Here is a 14,171-nt window from a genome sequence, read left to right as displayed (position 1 = left end):
CAGGACAGCCAGGGCTACACAGAAAAACCCTGTCTCAAAAAACCAAGGGGGAATAAAGATCCCTCCAGTCATAAAATTTCATAGACTTTTCAGTAATTGTGGTATTTGTAAACTGCAGTTTCGTACATTTTACCTGATTTTTTTCTGTGTGTTTCTGTAGATCCGAAGAGAAAATTAAGCACTTTTGTCAACTAAAGTCTGAACTTTTTCTTAAAGACAATACTTTGAGGAAGACACTGTGTCTAATTACGGAACTTAGAGTGACAGCCCAGAGAAACTTCATCCTGAGAAGACTTTTCTGGAAAGTAAGCGTTTTATTCTTAACCTTTAAAACTTGCTGTGTCTGGTTGTCAAATTCAACCATAAGCTGAAAGAGAAATACAAGTTGTATTCTGATGCTGTAGTTTTAAATGGTGATTATTATATTTAATGTAGTCTTGATTTTGTAAAAGTAACTTTTATTCTCTAGATGTAACTGTCCTGTTGGAGACTTACTGCTGAATAAGCTCACCCTTTTTAAATTTTTTAAAATTCTGGCTGGCTGGTTCAAGTCAGCTGTTCTGACTCAAATTCTTCTCCAAACTGACTGATTAAAATGGCTTCTTATCTTTGGGTTCCTTACTCTCTAGCTTGTTCTGTCTTCACCTGTAAAACTGTACCCCTCCCTCATCTCTCAGTGCATTTCTCTCTCTCTCTTTTAAATTAGATATTTTCTTTATTTAGATTTCGAATTTTATCCCCTTTCCTTATTTTCCCTCTGAAAACCCCCATCACATCCCTCCTCCTCCTGCTCCCCCACCCACCCACCTCCTGCTTCCCTGTCCTGGCATTCCCCTATACTGGGGTATAGAGCCTTTACAAGACCAAGGGTCTCTCCTCTCATCAATGACCCACAAGGCCATCTTCTGCTACATATGCAGCTGGAGCCTTGAGTCCCTCCATGTGTACTCTTTGGTTGGTGGTTTAGTCCTTGTGAACTCTGAGATTACTGGTTGGTACATATTGTTGTTCCTTTTATGGGGCTGCAAACCCCTTCAACTCCTTGAGTCCCTTCTCTAGCTTCTCCATTGGAGACCCTGTGCTCAGTCCTGCGGTTCTCTTAAGTAGCCTCTCTTTCTTGTCTGTTCTTATGAGAGTTAGGGGTATCCTACCTCTGACTCATTCTGTCAAATCTTTCTCTGATTCATCACTTTGTCTGTCCCTCAATCAGACATCACTTTAAAACATGGCTGCTTCCTTTAACAAACTAACTTCACCTTCATTGTTTGGGATTAAAAGTGTATACCAGGGCATGTCAATATTCCAGACAGAGGGATTAAAGGTGTGTCATTCCAGCTGGATCACACAGACCAGGTCTTTTTGGATGTAATCACTAGCCAGAGCAGCCATGTTGCTGGGTGAAAAATCCCCTACATGTTTTAATATTTAAAATTTTATAAGGTTATCAATAATACATATATGCATGGGGAAGATAGATACGGGAGCCATTGTACGAAGCAAGTGTCACAGGTTGAGTTGATGTCGAAAGACTGATGTTAGAGGGGATGAACATTCTTGGCCTGTGAGGTGGAGGAAAAGTAGATTTTTAAACTTTTTCTAAAGAAGTTTTCCTTTAAGTAAAAATATTAATTAAAAAATACTTTTAAGTACAAGACTGGTGTTTTTAAAAAATGTGATCCCCAGGGAATCCTTCCAGCCTGACTCTCACATGGAAACGTAAATGTCCACCTTTTCAGCCAAGGTGAGAGATGCTGAGCATGTACAGGGTCACATTCATGGTGGGCCTCTGGCCCACACGTCTCTGCCATCTTCCCAGGGAACAGCTTGAAGTACACAGTCATGAGGTGCTGTGCTTGCGGCTGACTAACCATGTTGGCTTTCCAGATGAGAGTGGCCCGCTGTCTTAGTGTGGGTGTCGAGGAAGGCCCCAGGATGCAGGTTTGCTGGGTCAGCTTCAAGCAGTTGAAGATGATCAACTATCGTAGTTAATGAAAGACTTGCTAGAAAGAATAGCTGGTCAGTTTATGCCCATGGTGTGCAGTGGTGTGCTGCACAGTCTAAAATGGCTAGGGAGTGGCAGAGCCTATTAGGGACACACCACACACACTTTAGCACAGGAAGATTGTGGGTAAATACAGAGTCTGGCCCCATGTGCTCCTCTGTTCTTTGCTTTTTGTAGTATGTGTCTTCCTTTCCTTTTCCTTTTCTTTTCTTTTCCTTCCCTTCCCTTCCCTTGTCTTCTCTTTTCTTTTCTTTTCTTTTCTTTTCTTTTCTTTTCTTTTCTTTTCTTTTCTTTTCTTTTCTTTTCTTTTCTTTTTACTCAGTAAAGGCCTACCTGCCCTACAAGGCTTAGCTCAAATGCCACCAATCTCTGACTTCTCTGCTGTCCCCTGTGAAGAGCTGTGCATCTTGCTCCTCTTGATTTCTGGACCTATTCTGTCATAGGACTCTGCTATTTATAGTCTGTGGCAATCAGTTCAGTAGACACGATCTGCACGTGACTATTAAGCACTTGGATGTAACCAAGGACGAGGTAGTGGAATTTTAACTTAATCAGTTTAATAGCCCCTGCGGCCAGGGACTGCCGTATTGGGCAATGTTCTCCAGCGTTAGCACCCATAGCATTTTGACAACTCGGCAAACATTTATTACAATCCTAATTGTTTCGAGGCATGATCACAGGTATGAGACATGGAAGTGTGATTAAGACAGTTCCTACCCTCAAGAATCAGTGTGATTACTCTAACTGTTGGCTCAGGGCTCTTACTTCTCACAGCATGCTCAGGCCCAGCACAATGCATGCACATACCATGCCCTGGAAGCTGTATTTATTAAATTGAAATCTTATTGTCTTGTGAAAAGCGAAGCTATTCTGAAGTGTGGGGTTCACACTTGAAACTACCAGGTATGTCAGTGGCATGCCAGTAGCTGGACTAAATGAGATCTTTGGATTCAGTTAGTGGCACATGAAAGGTTGAGGCCACATGGGTACCTGTGTATGTTAAGTTTTTCCATGCATACTTCGATCCTTCTTAAAAGGGGGAACAAAATACCCATGGAAGGAGTTACAGAGACAAAGTGTGGAGCAGAGACTGAAGGAATGACCATCCAGAGACTGCCCCGCCTGGGGATCCATCCCATAAACAACCACCAAACCCAGGCACTATTGCAGATGCCAACAAGAGCTTGCTGACAGGAGCCTGATATAGCTGTCTTCTGAGAGGCTCTGCCAGTGCCTGACAAATACAGAAGTGGACACTCACAGCCATCCATTGGACTGAGCACAGGGTCCCCAATGAAGGAGCTAGAGAAAGTACCCAAGGAGGTGAAGGGGTTTGCAGCCTCATAGGAGGAACAACAATATGAACTAACCAGTATCCCCAGAGCTCCCTGGGACTAAACCACCAATCAAAGAAAACACATGGTGAGACTCATGGCTCCAGCTGCATACGAAGCAGAGAATGGCCTAATTGGTCATCAGTGGGAGGAGAGGCCCTTGGTCCTGTGAAGGTTCTATGCCCCAGTATAGGGGAATGCCAGGGCCAGGAAGCGGGAGTGGGTGGGTTGGGGAGCAGGGGGAGGGGGGAGGGGATAGGGGATTTTCAGAGGGGAAACCAGGAAAGGGAATAACATTTGAAATGTAAGTTAAGAAAATATATAATAATAAAAAAGTATTTCCACGCTTTCATGGCTTCTCTGTGTTCCCGACCAATCCATGGAGATTGGGGGGGTTAAGTGGGGGGGGGGGTTGCCTGAGGCCACTTCACCCAAGATCTCATATGGCTGGTTGTCTTTTCCTCCTCTGAAGCATGGCAAACATTCCTTTCCCCTCTCTCCTGCTTCTGCCAGCTTCCTGCAGGGACCCAGAAGTCCCACCTGTTCCTTCCACCCATCAATCAGCCCGTGGCATCCTTACTGATAGATCAAGAACAAATTGGGGAACAGGACCCTAGCATCAGAACCACCCCTACAGTTTAGCTTCAGTCAATACTTTACAATGTAATGTGTCTTCATTAGTGCCTGAGCCAGGACTAAATGGCCTGACATGTCATCTGGATGACAGTGAGTCATCCCCCCCCCCCCAATTCTGTTAGTTTTAATAGTTTTAAAGATACTGTTATGAATAGCTTTTTTTTTTTTTTTTAGGTTTCTCTGTGTAGCCCCGGCTGTCCTGGAACTCACTTTGTAGGCCAGGCTGGCCTTGAACTCAGAAATCCGCCTGCCTCTGCCTCCCGAGTGCTGGGATTAAAGGCGTGCGCCACCACGCCCAGCTATGAATAGCTTCTTAAGGTGAAGAGAAGTTTTCTTTGTTCCTCTACGTGTGGGTGGGGTTTTAACAACTGGTACCCTCATTATTTCCTTTCCTGCTTGCTTTTGCAGACCAGTGAGCTTTTCTACTTCCTAGTGAACAAACTTCATGAGTATCTGCCAGAGTCGAGGGACAAGCATGCACTTCAAAACAAAAGGCAGAGGGCTGATCAGCTGATGTAAGTACTAACTAGGTAATCAGATAGTGTCCCTCTAAGGCAGTGGTTCTCATCCTGGGGGTTGCCACCTCCGGGGGTGGGGCCACATATCAGATAGTTACGTTGCGATTCATAACAGTAGCAAAATTACAGTTATGAAGTAGCAACGAAATAATTTTATGGCTGGAGGTCACCACAGCACAAGGAACTGCATTAAAGTGTCACAGCATTAGGAAGGTTGAGAGCCACTGGGCTAAGGTGTTAAAGAGAAATGGCTAATACTAGACAAAAATATATGCAATATTAATGATCAGAGGAGCTGTAATGTTAGGTTTTTAAATTTTAAAAATTGGTTATTTGTTGTTATTTGATCTTTTCTTTTGAAGTAGGCTCTTGTTTTGAAATCTGGAATAGACTAGAACTCACTATATAGATCTGGCTGGCCTTGAACCTCTGCTTTCCAAGTGTTTTTATAATCATAGGATAAGCCACCATGCCATGATCAGTGTCTAAGAGCAGAAACTGCTCTTATAGAGGACCTAAGTTTGGTTCTCAGCTCCTACAACTGGTGGCTCACAGGTCCCTATAACTCAAGCCCCAAGAGGATCTAACGTCTGTGGCCTCTGTGGACACCCGCATTCCCATGCACAAACCCACTTCCATGTGTGTGTGCGCACACGCACACACACACATGCATGCACATGCACACACTTAAAAACAAATCATAAAATGAAAATCATTGCATATCATTTTAAACTAGTGATTATCCTAAATTTTTTTTGAAAAAAAAAATACGAATTCCAAAAATACGAATTCCAAAATGCTTAGACTTGTGCCTCGATTCTAGTATGCAGCTCTCAGTCTGTCAGGAAGCCCATTGTGAATGCCTCCCACATAGCAACCCCAGACCAGGGTTTGTGATTTGGTGCACCAAATTTGATGGACTCTTGGCTAAATGACCACCGGAAAGCCTTCTCTCAAGGCTCACGGTTTTTGTGGGATTCTGACCTTGTGGAGCCGTGCACACATATGTGCTCGGGTATGCTGTTTTCCATTTTTTTCTCTCCTATTTCCTAGGGCGTGCATTGAAATTATACAGACACTTGGACTGATGTTCAGAGAAACAGAAATTGAATCGTCACGATTGAACACACTGGCAGCTAAGAAGTAAGGTCTTATTCTGTGTGTGTGTGTGTGTGTGTGTGCACACATGTGTGTGCATGTGNGTGTGTGCATGTGTGTGTGCATGTGAGTATGTGTGAATGTGTGTGTGCGTGTGTGTGTGCATGTGTGTGTGTGTGCATGCACGCACGTGCATTTGTGTATGCCTGCTTTTCTGTTGTTTTGTCTTTTAAGAAGACATTGGACTGTGTAGTCTCTGTCTTGTCTCTTGTCCTCTGTCCACTGCTCTAACTGGGGTCTTGAACCTGGGACAGCGGGGGCCCAAAATGAGGTGGACTGAGTAGTTTCCCCTAATAGTCAACCTTATTGAAAACATCAGAAAACTTATGTTCTTAGGATATTCTCTGGGTTATGCAAGGTCAAATGAGCAGAACTCACTTGAGTTAAGGTTGTATATAGTCACCAGGATGACCTGTATCCAGAGGAATGTAGAATGGATAACCTTTCTCACGTATCTGTCTAGACTAGGTCAGCAGGCTTTCCCGTGCGAGGTCGCCCAGGTACTGACTTCCTTCTTTTTGTTATTCTGCCCTGTTAAGAATGTTTTATTTATTTATTCATATACAATTGATCAAATCCATCCTTAGACCTTCCCAACTCCTCTCATCTCTACCCCTATCTCCTTCACAGATTCATGTGCTTTCTCTCTCTCTCATCCTTTCTCTCTTTTTAAAAAATACAGTCACCCACAGTCATGGGTCTTGGTATTAACTGGCATCTCTTGTGAAGAAAAGCTTTTCTAACGGGAAAGGGAGAGACACTGAGCCGCTGGTTCAGGGAAGTCAGATCACAGAAGAGCTTGCTACACTTGGGTTGTGCCGAGTGGGGCTCCCCTGGCAGGACCTACCATGTGTTTCTCTTGCTTTTAAAGATTTATTTATTATTTTGTATTTATGTATGTGAGCATTGTGAGTTTATGTGTACCCTGTGTGTGCTGTAGCCGACTGAGCTAGGCAGGGCACCTGATCTGAGGAGCTGGAATTACAGGTAGTTGTGGTCTGCCAGACAAGGGTGCTGGGAACTGAACCCAGGTCCTCTGCAGAAACAGAAAGCACTCTTGACTTCTGAGCCATCACTCTAGCTGCCACCTGCCTTTTTTTTTTTTTTTTTTCATGCAGTCTTTATCCTCATTATTGAAGCAGAATGACTGTCTTAGTTAGGGTTTGACTGCTGTGGACAGACACCATGACCAAAGCAACTCTTCTAAGGACAACATTTCATTGGGGCTGGCTTACAGGTTCAGAGGTTCAGTCCATTATCATCAAGATGGGTGCATGGCAGCATCCAGGCAGGCATGGTGCAGGAGGAGCTGAGAGTTCTACTACATCTTTGTCTGAAGGCTGCTAGTGGAAGACTGACTACCAGGTAGCTAGGAGTAGGGTATTATAGCCTGTACCCACAAGGCCACAACTACTTCAACAAGGCCGCACCTCCCAACAGTGCTACTCCCTGAGCCAAGACTATACAAACCATAGCAATGACCTCCACGGGAAGTGGAAGGTCTAATGGGCAAGAAAATGTTCTTCTCAAGCAAGACATGTAACACTCCTGCTCACCTTCTACTCTCCTCTATCCTAAAAAGGAAACCGCTCCCTTCCTTGGCTGTAAAGGGTAGCCTTTAGTTGTTCTAACTTGGTTTGACCCTATCAACTTCATCAAACCTTTCTCCCAACAAGACAAAGTCTTTTCCTGGCCTTCAGTCTGTGCATTCAGTAGCTACAATAGAGTCTGGTGTTAATATCAATTTTAGGTACTTTTGAAATGCATAGGATTATCACGATAACAGTATTAATCTGTTGCCACGTAACAAATTACATAAGCTTAGCGAGTTAAACACTGTCATTTTCTCGGGTCTCTGTGGATCAATACTCTGAGCAGAATTGGTTGGGGCCTCTACTCCTGGTCTCTGCCACTCAAGCTGCAGGGTTGATGGGATTTCTGTTCCCTCCTAAGCTCGTGTGATGTGATGAATCACATGGCGGCTTATTTCTTGGCTCTATCTGTGAGTTCCAGAAGCCCCCCTCCCCCTTTTACAATGCTCATCTGATTCGAAAACTGTCCCCACCCCAGGATCATTTTCTCTGGACTGACTAAAATGTCACTAATGATGGGCCTTCATATTTCCCACCTAGTATAGCACAGTCATGAATGGCTGCCACTTGCAGTGGCACACATAAGAGAGGGGGGAATCATGTGGGATCTGTGTACCTGTGGGACAGGAACATTGGAAGCCATGTTAGAATGCCACCTTCCACAACATCACAGACTATTTGACCTCCAATTTTTGTACTCTTAAAATATACTGAGAATATATTTTAAATTCATACATTACAAACAACACCAATACAAACAAAAGAAAACATTTGATTTTTGGGACAATTTTTAAGTCTGGGATAGCAATCCCAGAAGTCTTTGTTTTCTGGGTGAAGCTACAATTTGACAAAATTGTTGACCCGGAGAGTTTTCAATGAAGTCCTTTGGTGGAAGGAGTTGATTTCAGATCAAATTCCATTTGAGGAAATAAAGAAGCAGTTATTCATTTAGCATTTCCTCCTATTATTTCCCAAAGTAGAAAATTTGCCTCCTAGCTGTATTCTTACAATGTGCCATGTTCTTTTATATTTTGGTATTGTTACTGTTGAATTCCTGTATTATCACAGTAAGAACTTTAGAGCGCCTTCTCTTAGATTTGAAAAGGAATTGTTACTGAAAATAAAGGACTGTCATTAAACAGAACAGAGAAGGGAATGCCAATTCCTACTTCATGCCTAGAAAAGCTTCAGAAAGAAGTGTTCTTGGGGCTGAGGAGATGGCTCAGTCGATAAGAGAGCTTGCTGCAAAACTGTGAGAATGGGAGTTCAAATCCCCAGAACTTATATAAAACCTGACATGGTTGTGCTTGCCTCTAACCCCAGTACTGAGGGGTGGGGTGGGGTGGGGTGGGGCTGAGCAGAGACAGGAAAGTTGTTGTAGCCTGCCGATGGTCAGCCCAGTTCAAAGTTAGTGAGAGGCCACGTTTGAAGGGAATAAAGACAGAACAGACACACAGCCAGAGAAGCTGGGGCAGGTGGGGCTGCGCTTACTCTGATGGAGGGCACTTACTATGCACAACAACCCGGGACTCAAAGTTTATTATGCATGGCACAGGGGGAGGAGATAGCTAGACTCTCAGGAGTCTCTGTAGATGGAGCCAAACCATCCTAGAGGAGGGAGCTGTGGTTGCCAGCTCATGTGAGCACTACCAACAATTCCCACTTAGACTGGGGCATAGGGACAGCTTTGACATCCGTCTGATTGTTGACTTGGGGTGGGTGGGTGGGGGAGGCTTTGCCAGTTTCTCTTGGATCTGAGGCATGGGTCCTTGACATAGCCATGCCCCTGCCCACTGTATGCACACACTTGGGACTTCGTCTACTCATTATGCATTCACTCAAAGCTCCCCCAGCTTCTCCCAGCTCCGTGAATAAAGTGTTCCCATTTAGGCATGAGGACCCGACTTTGATCCCTAGGAGCGATGTAAAAAGCCAGGTATGGTAGCGCGCATGCTTGTAATACCAACAGTAGGGAGATGGAGATAGGCTGAGGACTGCTGCCCAGTCACAGTAAGTAGCCTTACTGGTGAACCCAGATCTCAGCGAGAGAGAACCTGTCTCAAAACCTAAGGTGGGATGGTTTTGGAGGAACAGCACCCAGGGTTGACCTCTGACCTAACAAATACATGTATGCATATGCCTGCTATAAAATATGGTAAGTGTATGAGGCAGTGCATAGCTGAATTATCAAAGCACGCCAAAATATATACACTTCTAATTTTTTTTTTTTTAATTTAAAAAGAACATCTATGTAGTACTATTTCCTTGTCCCAGAGATGCTGGTGACACGTTGTCATAGCAACGCTTCAGAGAAGTCCCGTGGTGGAGATAGCCAATAGTCAGCACTTTCAGATAATTATGTGTGTGTGTGGGTGAGCACACGAGTTTAGGTGTCCTGAGAGGTCAGAAGAGAGCGTTAGATTAGAGCCCCTGGAACTGGTGTCACAGATGGTTGTGAGCCATCACATGGGTGCTGGGAATCAAACCTGAGACTCTGCAAGCGCAGTAAGCGCTATGTGCTCTTGACTACTGAGCCACCCCACCCCTGGCCTCAGTAATCAGTATTTTAAAACTGCAAAATATTTTCTAACTATGTATAATGTGTGCACTGTAAATAAGACACTGTGTGAGATGCAGAGGAAGGCCATAGATAGCAGCCCTCTAGTCAGCTTGCAGCTTACCCTGTCTCTGAGAGGCCAAACCTACTCCATCTTGGGACCAGCCTCCATCTTAAGAGAAACTTGACCTATAGCTGAACCCAAGCTGCACCCAAGCACCAGGAAGGACCCCATGGCTTGTCCTTGTCCCATACCCCAGAGTTACTCCCTAGCTACTTCCGAGCAGCGGTTAATCAAAGGTTAGTCCGATTGCTTCAGCTGTACTTTCAGACCGTTTGTGACTGTTCGTGGTTTTGCTTCACCCGTTGGCTTACTATAGTACAATTAGATGCTTGGCAGGATGGAGACCCCCTTGCATGCTCCCATTCCCTATAAAACCTTGTCCTGCCGAGGGTTTGGGGCTACGTCCCAAACCGTCCTGCTGCATCAGGGTCGGCAGGGAGCAAGCCCAAGCTTGAGCTTGTAATAAAGAGACCCTAGTGTGACTGCGTCGGAGTCAATTCCCGGGTGCTCTTTTGGGGCTCGAGAACGTGGCACAGCATCTCCATTTTAACATCTTTTTCAGTTTCTCTCTTTATTGGTTGTTGGTTGTTTCCATTCCTCTGTTTCTGTGACACTGTCTGTTTACTCCCCATCCTCCCTCCCCAGTGCTCCCACATGCTCACTGTCTCACCTCCCCATCTTCTCTTCTTCCTCTGCTTCTGTGACACTGTCTGTTTACTCCCCATCCTCCCTCCCCAGTGCTCCCACATGCTCACTGTCTCACCTCTCCATCCTCAGTTCTTCATCTTTCTGATCTGTTCCCGTATTTATACTTCAAATGAGTTTAGCCTAACCACTTACTTCCTCTGACTATAGAATCTATTTTGACTACGCTGTCACTTAGAATTAATACTCCATAAACATATGTTGGAAATATAGCTATACTCAAAACCACCACAGCCTTCCTTAATACCCCCCTGCTGAACTTTCTGGGCTATGCTTTCCCTCAGCTCAAAAAAAACAAAAACAAAAACAAAAACAAAAAACAACAACAACAAAAACCATAATAAACTTATCATTTCAAGGTCATCACCTGCTTGTCTGAGGGTCATTTAAGAAGTGTCAATATTTTCGACTCCACCTGTTCCCGTTTAGAAGCTTTCCCCACTAATGGATTTTTGTTTAATTTTTAGGGGAACACTGTTTAATCTCTTAGTAATTTTAATTAGCAAGCCGAAGGTTCCGAAGTCCTGCTCCGCATCTGATGCCCAGCCGGTGACTGATCCAACCTCAGCCGAAGCACTTTCCGACAGTCAGGTGAGATGAGAACCTAGTTGGTTGGCTGAATGGAACACATGCGGGCTCTTGTTTCTGTCTTTTAATGTGGAACACGATGCCATAGGATCCGGAAGTACGTATACATGAAAGAGGACATGTTTTGTTATTAACCTAACATCTTAGCTATTTCAGCATATTTGAGGAATCTGAGCTGATACTCGATATTAAGGTAACGTGTGGAGACTAGAAGACAACTTTTAGAATCTGGCCTAAGAATCCGATGTGAGCCACAGAGAGAAGACTGGGTTCAAAGGCAGGAAACGCCTGCTGGGCTTGCTTTTGAGTTTATTAATCTGGATCATCAATAGTATTCCCCCATGAAAACATCTAGCGGACAAAAGGGTGAGTGTAGGTTTCACACCCGTAGGACATTTGGATCTTCTGTGCTGGATAGTCAGTGCAACAATACAGTGTTTGGTCATCGGTGTCGTCTGAGGGAGGGAGAGATTAAAGCAGAGTTCATCCTGCACACTGTATGAGAAGAGCAGAGGCTAGGCCTAGCATAGGCAGTCCTAAAGCCCAGAGTGGCTTGTGGTCACTGCCAACTGCCTGAAGACCTCATGAGCAGCCAGAGGCCCTGAGCCCATGTTTACCCAGACCACAGAAGAAGCTAGGCACAAGCCTAAAGTCTCCAGAGGACCTCCTGTCTCAATTCCCAGAAATGTATTTACTCCCCCCCCTTTTTTTTTTGAGACAGGGATTCTCTGTGTGGCCCTGGCTGTCCTAGAACCCCCTTTGTAGCCCTGGCTGTCTAGAATTCAGAAATCCGCCTGCCTCTGCCTCCTGAGTGCTGGGATTAAAGGTGTGCACCGCCGCTGCCTGGTCGTGTTTCCACCTTCTAGAAGTAAGGTTGTTGATCTGACTGCTGATGTGGACCTCAGTGTGCAGACCTGTCATGCTTTTGTCTGGGCCATTGTGCCTACCCTGAATCCACGCTGTGAGTCGTTGCTCAATGTGTCGCCCCTTGACGAGAGCAGTTTTGCTTTCGGTGGTGCTAGGGACCGAACACACCCAAGGAAAGCACTCTACCACTCAACTACACCCCCAGGGGCTCTCTTTTTACTTTTTGTTTTGAGTTGCCCAAACAGGCCTTGAACTTGGGGTCTCCCGGCCTCAGGCTCTTTAGTGTCTAGAGTTACGAGCCTGAGACAAGGAGCCCAGCACGCAAGCAGCCTTCCTGAGAATGACTGAGCCAAGAGGATCAGGAGAGTGGACATCACAAACTACAATTCTAATCAGAAATCCTTTGACACATGCTAGTGTATTGACTCATTCAAATGTCTAGTTACAGAAGCTCATCCTGGAGTACACGGATACTGCCACAATGCTGATCTATGAGATTCTGCTTGTCTTTCAGCAGGTACAAGGCGTGTTTTTATTATAATTCTGACTTGGTTATGCTGTGGTTAACAGTGTGTACCGCTTTTATTGGGGATCTTCTCTGAAACGGGTTGTGAAATTTCAGTGATATTACAGGTTATTTTACAGATACTGATCTTAAAGATTTGACAATTCTTTTAGATACAACTTTAGATGTCGTGACTATAACTCGTTTCCTTGAGTTTCTAGGGAAATCTTGGATTGGGATCCACGAAGTTCGCTATTAGCTGGATGATGTCCTTTCTGCAAAGCTGTCCTCCCATCGTGAGTATTGAGGAGAAAAGGGCCCGGCTTAGTGGATATTTTGTGCTTAATTAATAAAACATAGGCATTGCTTTGTGATGGAGTCTACAAAGCAGAAGCAGAATATAAACATGATTTTTATTTTTTTATTTTCATTTTATTTGGTTTTTTCGAGACAGGGTTTCTCTGTATAGTCATGGCTGTCCTGGAACTCACTTTGTAGGCCAAGCTGGCCTCGAACTCAGAAATCCGCCTGCCTCTGCCTCCCAAGTGCTGGGATTAAAGACGTGCGCCACCACTACCTGGCTGATTATTTTTATTAATCAAAAGGAAATGTTTTTATGTTCAAGACCTGAGTTAAAGGTATTAAAATTATGGCTTAAGATTAAGCTTTATTTTATTAAAAAAAAAAAAAAAGCAAAACAAAACAAACAAAAACTTTAAAGGTAAATGTAGCAGGCAAAATGTTAAGTTATTGACTTGTCATTCAAGTAAAAGTATCGACATTTTCCATAAGTAGAAACATGAATAGAATATTTGGAATTGACTGTGTGCTCTGCCCCTGTAGCCACCACCGTGGGGCCACCATCATGGTCCCCACTCTGGTGATGTCTACTGGTATCCATTCCTTTCCAATGGTCCATGCCTGCCATTTTATGAGATCACCGCCAGAGGGAGCTATTTAATACAAAAATGCGATTGCAATTCCTTGCTGTGAGCCTGATGATCTCTCAGTAGCTTTTCTCTTGGCATAGAGGCTGACCTCTGACCTCTGACCTCTGACCTCCATAGGCCTGCAGGGTTGGGTATCTTTAGCTTTGCTGCCTCATCTGGTCCTTCCTTCACCCTGTGTACATCTCTCAACTCAATGGCAGCCCTCCTCCCTCCACTGACTCCACTGTCTTCCTCTGTGTTGGACTTAGTCTGAGTGCCACTGACTAAGGGTAACTGGCAAAGGGCAGAGGCTGGTTGGTCCAAGATGGAAGAATTGTATCTCGTAAGGATCTTGCTGTGTCCTTCCATGAGTGAAGGCCAAAGGACAAGAGAGCATACGTGGGCTGTGAGACAAAGTCATTTTAATATTTTTGAGGTATCTTGCTATGTTGCTCAGGCTGGCCCCCAACTCACGATCCTCCTGCCTCAATCTAGTTGGTTTTCTTTCTTTCTTTCTTTCTTTCTTTCTTTCTTTCTTTCTTTCTTTCTTTCTTTCTTTCTTGGAATTATTTATTTTATTTATATGAGTACACTGTAGCTGTCTTCAGACACACCAGAAGAGGTCACCAGATTCTATTACAGATGGTTGTGAGCCACCATGTGGTTGCTGGGAATTGAACTCAGGACCTCTGGAAGAGCAGTCAGTGCTCTTAACC

At 44.5% G+C, this 14,171-nt stretch overlaps 1 protein-coding gene across 1 annotated transcript in view; it reads left to right on the top strand.

The window, feature by feature from the left end:
- The window catches only part of C9H12orf56 (chromosome 9 C12orf56 homolog), a 52,659-nt gene that overhangs the window by 33,423 nt on the left and 5,065 nt on the right, over positions 1-14,171 (top strand). The window contains exons 6-11 of the mRNA XM_021205834.1: positions 161-305; positions 4,381-4,487; positions 5,544-5,633; positions 11,034-11,157; positions 12,464-12,538; positions 12,748-12,822. Coding sequence (XP_021061493.1) covers positions 161-305; positions 4,381-4,487; positions 5,544-5,633; positions 11,034-11,157; positions 12,464-12,538; positions 12,748-12,822 — 616 coding nt within the window. The remainder of the gene's footprint in view (positions 1-160; positions 306-4,380; positions 4,488-5,543; positions 5,634-11,033; positions 11,158-12,463; positions 12,539-12,747; positions 12,823-14,171) is intronic.

Source organism: Mus pahari, chromosome 9 (genome assembly GCF_900095145.1).
Source record: "Mus pahari chromosome 9, PAHARI_EIJ_v1.1, whole genome shotgun sequence".
Taxonomy (NCBI): domain Eukaryota; kingdom Metazoa; phylum Chordata; class Mammalia; order Rodentia; family Muridae; genus Mus; species Mus pahari.
The sequence above is the reverse complement of the archived record's forward strand: the minus strand, read 5'-3'. Positions and strand labels throughout refer to the sequence as shown.